The 10,202-nt window shown below is 43.5% G+C and overlaps 1 protein-coding gene across 2 annotated transcripts in view; it reads right to left on the bottom strand.

Moving 5' to 3' along the window:
- Positions 1-1,092: 1,092 nt before the first annotated feature.
- RAB3B (RAB3B, member RAS oncogene family) overlaps positions 1,093-10,202 on the bottom strand; it is an 82,447-nt gene continuing 73,337 nt past the window's right edge. For both annotated transcript variants that reach the window (XM_056532251.1, XM_056532249.1), the window contains exon 5: positions 1,093-1,719. In XM_056532251.1, the coding sequence (XP_056388226.1) occupies positions 1,532-1,719 (188 nt within the window). In that variant the 3' untranslated portion in view covers positions 1,093-1,531. The remainder of the gene's footprint in view (positions 1,720-10,202) is intronic.

Below are 10,202 nucleotides of genomic sequence, written 5' to 3'. Positions count from 1 at the left end.
CTAACATTTCTATCTCTAACTGTGTACACTCTTTAGGGAAAAAACCTAGACCTGTGGCATCCACAGGTAAATCTGCTGTACATTGTTCATGCTCAAGGGGTTTTTTATTAGAAAAAAACTTAGAGATTAATGTCTCTTAGTGATTTTGCTAGATCGATTTCGAATGTAACGGGGTTGAATTTTTCTATCAGTCCATAATTTAAGCCTTTCGAAAGAAGAGTGTCCGTGGCAGGGTCGAGAGTCTCTGATGTGACTACATTTTACCCCCCCTGCACCGATCCCTCTCCCTATTTGCATTTCATGCTGTGAGTATGCCTGAATAAAGGAATTTTTTCAGAAGAGAAGACTGGTGAGTTGCCGATTCATTCCATTCCTTCATTGCCTTTTGTTTATAAATACATTCGCATATTAATACAGAGGAGTCGGGGAGTCGGAAGTACAATAAACTGCGGAGTCGGAACATTTATCTACCGACTCCACAGCCGTGTCTGCAGGGGGACTGCAGACCCTTCTATTTCTTTCAGACAGAGGGTTTCTCCCTCCACTGACCTATATTTCTGGAGCTGGATACGTGTTATTAAAGGGGATGTGCGCTGCCCTGCCTTTCGGAGCTCCGCTCACAACGTCCGGAAGTTCATTGCTCCGAACGCTGTGTGCGGGCTTCCGTGTTCGCGGCCACCCCCTCATGACGTCACGCCCGGCCCTTCGTGACATCACGCCCGCCCCCTCAATGAAAGTCTATGGGAAGGGGCGCGACCGCGTCACGAGGGGGCGGCCGTGAACACGGAAGCCCGCACACAGCGTTCGGAGTAATGAACTTCCAGACGCAGCGGGCGGAGCTCTGAAAGGCAGGGCAGCGCACAACCCCTTTAAACCACTTGATAGAGTTATCTTAATATTAGACAATAAAAGTTATGTTTTAAAATAAGAATTAAAAAAAAAGGTATCATCAAAGGAATCTTGTGCCCTGGGCTTAGGTCCTGGGTTTTGGTCATTTGATTTAATTGCGGTTCCTGACCCACCTAGGGGATCAATTGTGTTTTGAGTTTACTAATGATTTCATATCATTAAATGAGACCAACTTTACTTTCTAACAAATAACTTTATTGTGGATTTAAGACAGAAATATATTTATATATTTACATTTCTAGGACATTTAAAAAAAAAAAAAAAAAAGCACACCATTGTAGACATCTGGTCATAAAAACACAAGTACCGTACATGGTTCCGAAACTAAGCCTGAGTCACACAATTACACCACACACAGGACAGTGGTCACTTTTCCATACAATTACTTATTAAGAGAATCTCCCATTGTTTCTACTTATGGGGCAGTGGCCGTATTCTGGCGGATTTTCTGGTTTGGAGAATCAGATTCCACCTTGTATCCGGCGCCATCGTCATGAAGGGGGTAAGAATGGTTTGTTGGTTCAGATCTGATCCCCCGGCATTGGTTGGCAATGTTTTACCAAATAGTCAGCGGAAACAGCAACACGTTGCAGAGTTCCAGCTGTGCTCCAGGAGAGATGGATTAACATGAACATTTTTGCTGTATGGGGGCCGCAGAGTCTGTAAAGCGCATGTTCTTCCCACCGCTGGCTGCCGAATGCTCGTTGTCCAGACTCTCCGACATTTTGTCACAGATGATATCTACAAGGCGCTCGAAGACCTGCTTCACCTGTATGTTCTCTTTGGCGCTCGCCTCAAAAAACTCAAATCCTACGAAGAGATAACAAAACACAAAGAGGGTAATTTATCATTGTGTCTGAGCCTATTTTTCGACTAATTGTGCACCATTTTTGTGTGAGCGCCAAAGTTATTACCAAAGCAGTTTTTCCACTGTGCCCTTAACACTTCATCTCATATATCTCTAACAGGAACGTTAAAGGGGGTAACTCCGGTGAAAACCTTTTATTTTGTTTTTTTTTAATCAACTGGTGCCAGAAAGTTAAACAGATTTGTAAATTACTTCTATTAAAAAAAAAATCTTAATCCTTCCTGTACTTATTAGCTGCTGAATACTACAGTGGAAATTCTTTTCCGTTTGAAACACAGAGCTGTCTGCTGACATCACGAGTAGAGATGAGCGAACTTACAGTAAATTCGATTCGTCACGAACTTCTCAGCTCGGCAGTTGATGATTATCTTGCGTAAATTAGTTCAGCTTTCAGGTGCTCCCGTGGGCTGGAAAAGGTGGATACAGTCCTAGGAGACTCTTTCCTAGGACTGTATCCACCTTTTCCAGCCCACCGGAGCACCTGAAAGCTGAACTAATTTATGCAGGGAAAGGCATCAACTGCCGAGCCGAGAAGTTCGTGACGAATCGAATTTACTGTAAGTTCGCTCATCTCTAATCACGAGCACAGAGCTCTCTGCTGACATCTCTGTCCATTTTTAGGAACTGTCCAGGGTAAAAGGAAATCTCCGTAGCAAACATACGCTGTTCTGGACAGTTCATAAAATGGACAGAGATGTCAGCAGAGAGCACTGTGCTCGTGATGTCAGCAGACAGCTCTGTGTTTCAAGAAGAAAAGAATTTCCGCTGTAGTATTCAGCAGCTAATAAGTACAGGAAGGATTAAGATTTTTTAATAGAAGTAATTTACAAATCTGTTTAACTTTCTGGCACCAGTTGATAAAAAAAAAAAAAAAAAAAGTTTTTCACCGGAGTACCCCTTTAACTGCACAAGCTTTTGGCGGATTTATAAAGTATGACTGTTTTTTAAGAAGCTCATCTTTGTCGCATAATAACTCCAGTCTCGAGCAGATTAAAGGAGCTACATCTGGTGCCAGCAAACTGCATAGACCAGTGGTCTCCAACCTGCGGACCTCCAGATGTTGCAAAACTACAACTCCCAGCATGCCCGGACAGCCGTTGGCTGTCCGGGCATGCTGGGAGTTGTAGTTTTGCAACATCTGGAGGTCCGCAGGTTGGAGACCACTGGCATAGACAATGGCAATTTATGAAGTGACGTGCAACATTTTGTACATAACACACATTTTATAACACGCTTCTAGTTCTAAATTTGGCTCCAAATGTCGCTAAGAAAGACGCAAATGAGGGTCATAATGTGCAGTTTATGGAAGTATTGTCCTGAACTTATGTTCTGCTGTACTATCGAAACAGCATTCAAAATAGGTCACTTCCCACAGCTTTCAGGCAGTGGTATAATCCCATATGTCTCTGCTGCCCTCTTCTACTCAAGGTCAATACATGTCATGTTCTGCTCATTATGGGCTCATTCACACAAGGCATTCACATTGATTGTAGAATTGCGTGCAGAAAATCTGCAGCATATTAAAGTGGACCTCTCAGCATTAAAACAGGTGTAAATCATTTCATTGCTTGCTGGAGTCATCATGATCCCAGGCATATCTCTTCTATTTCTATAGTGCTTTTCAGCACTAAACCTTTTCAATGATATGTAAATGAGTCTCAAGTGCCCAGGGGGCGGTCGTTCCCAATCCTGGCAAGAGCCCATTGTTAGCCAACCCATGTCCTCTTATGTACCACCTCCATGCCCGCTGTCAAAGGCGAGGTAGGCATATGTAAGCAGCCACAGAGACCTTTGAGATGGGCTGGCTAACACTGGGCTCTTGCTGTGCTGGGGAACGCCCCCTAGGCACTTGAGACTAATTTACATAATAACAAAAAGGCTTATATCTTGGCTCTGGAAAGGAATATGGAAATAAAAGAGGTAAGCCTGGAATCCTGATGAAAAGTACTATCTAGCCATAAGCTTATTCAAACTCCTGTTATCCTGCTGACAGGTCCGACATCTGCCCTACATGCTGCGAAAAAGATAATCCACACATAATCTGCATGGCAATTGACAAATACTGTTAATTTATAGCAGACTTCCCCCATTGACTTCAGAATAATAATTTAAAAAAAACACAACAAATTTGCATTAAAGTTACATTGTTAGTGCGGAAACATTTTACTGCGGTAACATTTGTCAGGACCGATCCCTCATAAACCCAGGCTGATATGGAGTCATGCATTTATTTTCTTGAGAAACTCTGATAAAGCATAGGAAACAGGTTTCTGATATAAGGGTACGTTCACACAAGCAGATTTACAGCGGATTTTACGCTGCGGATCTCCTGGTGAAGGCCCCGCTCTATGCTATCTTTACATGTGCCTGCTTATAACGGCAATACGCCGCGACGAGCAGACACACTGCAGCGATGTGTGCGGCGTACTCGCACATATAGTATACTGCGACTCGCACATCGCAGTGTGTCTGCTCCTAGCGGTGTATTGCCGCTACGAGCAGGCACATGTAAAGACAGCATAGAGCGGGGCCTTCACCAGCGAATCCGCCCATGTGAACGTACCCTAGTTCTGTATTTATGCCGCACAGTTTGCAAGCATTCATTATTTAAATTCAGGGGATAAAAGTCTTACAGGGGTACTCGCCACTAGACATCTTATCCCCTATCCAAAGGATAGGGGATAAGATGTCTGATCACGGGGGTCTCGGTGCTGAGGACCCCCGAGATCTCGGCTGCGGCACCCCAGTCATCCGGTGCATGAAGCAAACTTCGCTTCTTGCTGGATGATTGGCGATGTTGGGCAGAGGCTCGTGTTATCACGGTCATGCCCCCCTCATGATGTCACGCCCCCTTCCATAGACTTGCATTGAGGGGGCGTGGCCGTGACATCATGAGACTCTGGCGCTGCACCTGACACTCTAAACCAGTGTTTCCCAACCAGGGTGCCTCCAGGTGTTGCAAAACTACAACTCCCAGCGTGCCTGGACAGCAAAAGGGGATAAGATGTCTAGGGGCGGAGTACCCCTTTAAAAGGAGATATCCAGAATCTAAAAACGTATCCCCTATCTGCAGGATAGTGTCCACCGCCGCAGCTGAAGCGCCCCCCTCCACACATCTCTATGAGAGATCTGACACTAATCCCCTATCCTATGGTTAGGCCAGGGCTCAAGTCCTGCAGGAATGCATGGGAACAGAGTTCCTACACTTTTTCACAGCAGGAACACTGTTCCCATTAGAAGGAGTCCTGCAGGACCAGCCCTTGAGTGGAGATCTTGGGTGAGTTCCCTCACTTTTTTTTCCAGGACTTGACCCCTGGGTTAGGGGATACGTTTTTAGATACTGATAAAGATTATAATCTTCTAACCATCCTTTGCAGGAAGCCGATGCTCTTAGATAGGTAATGGCCTCTCGCCTCTTCATCTGGAAAGCCCCTAGGATGAGCACCACCAAAGGGCGCTACACATGTACGAAAAACAGCGCCCAGGCATCATGTATGTGGGTGTTCCAGGGTTTGACCAATTTGTGAATATTCATGCATTTGGAGGAATAACATGATGCTGATGCCAAAGGAGTTGGCTAGAAAATAAATCAAAGTTGTAATGCACAAAGCTGAATACCAGTATGACATAGTGCAGTGTTTTCCAACCGAGGTGACTCCAGCTGTTGCAAAACTACAACTCCCATCATGCCCGGATAGCCGGCTGTCCGGGCATGCTGGGAGTTGTAGTTTTGCAACAGCTGGAGGCACCCCGGTTGGGTAACAGAAGTGTGTTGAAAGTTTAGGTATACTTTAAAGGGGTACTCTGCCCCTAGACATCTTATCCCCATGATCTCGGCTGCGTCACCCCAGACATCCGGTCCACGGAGCGAACTTTGCTTCGGATGTCTTGCGATTCGGCGCGGAGGCTCGTGACATCACGGCCATACCCCACTCGTGCCATCACGGCCAAGTCCCCTCAATGCACGTCTATGGGAGGGGGCGTGACGGCCGTGAACAGACATCTCATCCCCTATCCTTTGGATAAAGGATAAGATGTCTAGGGGTGGAGTACCCCTTTAAGCCCATTATGAAGAGGTTTTAGTCAATAGGTTACTAGTTCAGTCACTAGGCTACAAGGGCAGTCAAAAGGTTACAAGTTTGGACAGAAGGTTAAACATTCAGTCAAAAGGGTACAGGTTCAGTCAATAGGTTACATGTTTAATCAATAGGGTACAAGTTTAGGCAGGTTCAGTCAATAGGTTACATGTTTAATCAATAGGGTACAAGTTTAGGCAGGTTCAGTCAATAGGTTACATGTTTAATCAATAGGGTACAAGTTTAGGCAGGTTCAGTCAATAGGTTACATGTTTAATCAATAGGGTACAAGTTTAGGCAGGTTCAGTCAATAGGCTCCAAGGGGGAGATTTATCAAAACCTGGGCAGAGGAAAAGTTGTCCAGTTTCCCATAGCAACCAATCAGATCGCTTCTTTCATTTTTGAAAAGACCTGTTAAAAATGAAAGAAGAGATCTGATTGGTTGCTATGGGCAACTCAGCAACTTTTCCTCTGGACAAGTTTTGATTAATCTCCCCCAAGTTCTGTCACTAAGCTATAAATTCAATGTCAGACAATAGGTTACACATTCAGTCAATAGGGCACAAGTTCAGATAGAAGGTTACATGTTTAGTCAATAGGGTACAAGTTTAGGCAGGTTTTGCCAATAGGTTACACATTATACAGATTTTTTTTCTCAGAAAACTATCAATCTGCTCAGCTCCTCCTGCGCTCTAAGGCTGGGTTCACACCACGATTTTGCAATACAGTTCTCGTATCAGGTTTTTGATTTAAAAAAAAACGTGATTCCTCAAAACCTGACTAAACTGCATCAAAATGTGTACAAATTTCAATCGGTATACGGTTTGAAAAATTATGTCCGGTTGCATCAGTTTTTTAAGAAAAAAAACGTATATGTTTTTAACTTTTCCCTCCATTATGAATAAAGTTTCACTTGTTTGACTGAAATTCCAATAAAAAAAACTGTGCAAAGTCAAAAACCGTATGGTGAAAACCGAATGGTTCTGTACGGTTCCCATTGACTCCCATGTTTTAAAAAAAAACAAAACATATACGTTTCAATACAGTTTTATTTTACCCGGACCAAAAACCGTGGTAGGCTACGGATTTGGGTACGGGAAAAAAAATGACAAAACTGTACAGGATGCAAAACGGACACAACCGGATGCATCTTTTGGCATATGGTTTTCAATGAAGAGTCAATGCGTACGGTTTTCACATTGAAAATGTACACGGGAACTGTATTGCAAAAACGTGGTGTGAACCCAGCCTGACATGATGCTGGTAGATTGGACAGAATTTAAATGGTTCTCTTTAATGAAAATTAATTCTACATTTATTCATCAGTTTATGCCAATTTTTGGCATTAACAGGGCCTTAAATCCCACAAATCATGGCACGCTATTCTCAACATTTACTAATATTGTAAAATCCCTAACAAAAGTGGACATGGTCTGAGTTTTAGACCAATTGCTGCCTAAGTCTTTCAGCATATGCAAAAGAAAGAATCCAATGACCCTGACAGGGACCTACCGTAATAGAAATGGTTAAGCGTGGGTTCACAGCACGATTTTTCTATACAGTTTTTTGATACGTTTTTTGTTTTTTTTTAAACCATATGCAACCGTACAGCAAACCGTGGCCATAGAGTTTCCATTCAAAACCGTTTGCACCATATTGTATACGGTTGTCTCCGATTTTCACACCACACGGTTTTTTACTCTTTTTTTTTTTCTGGACAGAAAACCGTGGCCTACCACAATTTTTGGTCCGGGTGAAAAACCGTATTGACCCATATACGTTTTTTAAAAACATTGGAGTCAATGGGAACCGTACAGAACCGTATGTGCATACGGTTCCATCCAGTTTTCACCATACGGATTTTGACTTTCCAAATTTTTTTCCCTTGGAATTTCAATCAAACAAGTGAAACTTTATTCACGTTTTTTTTCTTAAAAAACAAATGCAACCGGACATGATTTTTCGAACCGTATACGGTTTTCAACCACATACAGATAAAACTTTGTACACACATCTTGATACAGTTTAGTCAGGTTTTGAGGAATCCGTTTTTTTCTAAACAAAAACCTGATACAGGAACCGTATAGCAAAATCGTGGTGTGAACCCAGCCTAATACAGTGTAGCTGTGCCCTATTAGTCAGAGCAGATGCAACTTGATCATTGGCGATCTTCATACATCAATTTTTGCAAAAAAAAAAATCTCCCCAAGATTACACCATTGGGGTTTTTGATTATTCTTCAAACGTCATTTTCTCCATAGAAGATACGGTAGATAGGATGTTGGGCATAGGCCCTTTGGCAGGCAAAGTTTCATGTCTATGGATGTTTAATATGTTGTGAGATGTCAATATGTGACACCGGGCTCCCTGGTGTAGAATCTGGGGTGGTCTCGCTGGATATAGAGCGTTACAATGTAGACTGATGACTAGCGACCTTCTATAGAGCGGCGGCACAATGCACACAATCAGCTGGAATGATGACAATGAAGAGCCGAGATTTCAGCTGACTCCGTACTTGTAACTTCTTTACAAAGCTATCAGCTTCCATTGTCCTCAATTGCTGATCCGAGCGTCAGGATGATGGGGACATGAAGCAGGGACACTATCATTCCTGTAATAATGGCTCAGAAAGGAAACCAATCACAGCAAGGCTCATTCAGGCACCACATGAGTTCGGTCATACATCCCCCCCCCCCCCCACCCCACACCTTTGAAAGTGATGACCATAATGTTCCCATTAGCAATGAAAGATCTGCAGGGTGCAGGGGAGAGATGTTGAGTGCTGCAACTCCTACTAAATAAAGTATATATAGCTTTAAACTACTGCTGTCTATATTGTGGGGTAATAAACCAGAGGGATAAGAAGTTGGATATTTTCGTTTGATTCTCCCTACATCCCAGGAGCAATTGTTGGGATGGGAACTGAAGTGTAAGAAGAATTAGGCCATGTTCACACAATCCATCGATGCCAAGACCACTTGGTGGGATCTTTTGGCGAGTCCGGAATTTCTGCAAAATATATATTTTCTGCTGTGGAAATTCTGCAGTGTGAATGGGTCAGTGGAATACAAACTCACACCAATGAAATTCCATAAGGTCAATGTACCCTCAGAGTGCCCAAATAAATCAATGAATGGCAAGTATAGCCATTAAAAGCCAAGAATAGTGCTCAACACAGCGAACAGCTAATGGGGGGGTTTAAAGGGGTACTCCACTGCTCAGCGTTTGGAACAAAATGTTCCGAACGCTGGAGCCGGGAGCTTGTGATGTCATAGCCCCGCCCCTCATGACGTCACGCTCCGCCCCCTCAATGCAAGTCTATGGGAGGGGGCGTGACATCTGTCACGCCCCCTCCATAGACTTGCATTGAGGGGGCGGGGCGTGATGTCATGAGGGGGCAGGGCTATGATGTCACGAGCTCCGGGCTCTAGCATTCTGAATAGTTTCTTCCAAATGCAGAGCAGTGGAGTACCCCTTTAAGGCTTATCTAAATGCAAAACTTTCTTACTAAGGGTCTATTTACATGGCAGAGTTGCACCTCAAATTAAAGCCCATAAACTTCTATAGGATTCCGCACTCCCATTCACATTTCTGAATTTTCGCACCAATTCTGCACAAAATCCGCACAAGCCCGAAACCACCCGACGAAGAGGAAGTGGAATTGGTGCGGAAATTCTGACGTGTGAATTCACACTTCTGAAATTCCACTTGCGGAATTCCACAAGCCGAATTTCAGGAGTGTGAATGGGAGCGTGGAATCCCATAGAAGTTTAGGGGCTTTAATTTGAGGCGCAATTCTGCAAGCCGAAATTCCACTGTGTGAATAGACCCTAAAAGTGGGCATAGACATAAGATAGCTGAGTGTTTAATGGACATCTTTTGCTCTCAATCCTTATGGCTCATCAAACCAAACATAGGTTCTCAATGCTGATAGGGTAGAAAACCAATACCAGACTTATCTGACAGAGGCTTATCTTCCTAAAAATAAAAGATGAGGGCAATTAAAATTCAACATTCCTGACCATTTCCTTCCCTAACACATAAGATGGTCAGATCCTAGCCAGGGACAAGTCTACCAGTGGCATTTGAGGATCTTGGTTCCTCCTAGTAATTCAAGGGGTACTCCACCAGAAAACATTTTTTCTTCAATCAACTGGTGCCAGAAACTTATAAAAATTTGTAAATTACTTCTATTAAAAAATATTATTCCTTCCAGTACTTACCAGCTGCTGTATGATCCACAGGAAGTTCTTTTCTTTTTGAATTTCCTTTCTACATGACACAGTGCTCTCTGCTGACACCTCTGTCCATTTTAGGAACTGTCCAGAGTAGGAGCAAATCCCCATAGC

The sequence above is a fragment of the Hyla sarda genome, chromosome 7 (assembly GCF_029499605.1).
Source record: "Hyla sarda isolate aHylSar1 chromosome 7, aHylSar1.hap1, whole genome shotgun sequence".
Taxonomy (NCBI): Eukaryota; Metazoa; Chordata; class Amphibia; order Anura; family Hylidae; genus Hyla; species Hyla sarda.
The sequence above is the reverse complement of the archived record's forward strand: the minus strand, read 5'-3'. Positions and strand labels throughout refer to the sequence as shown.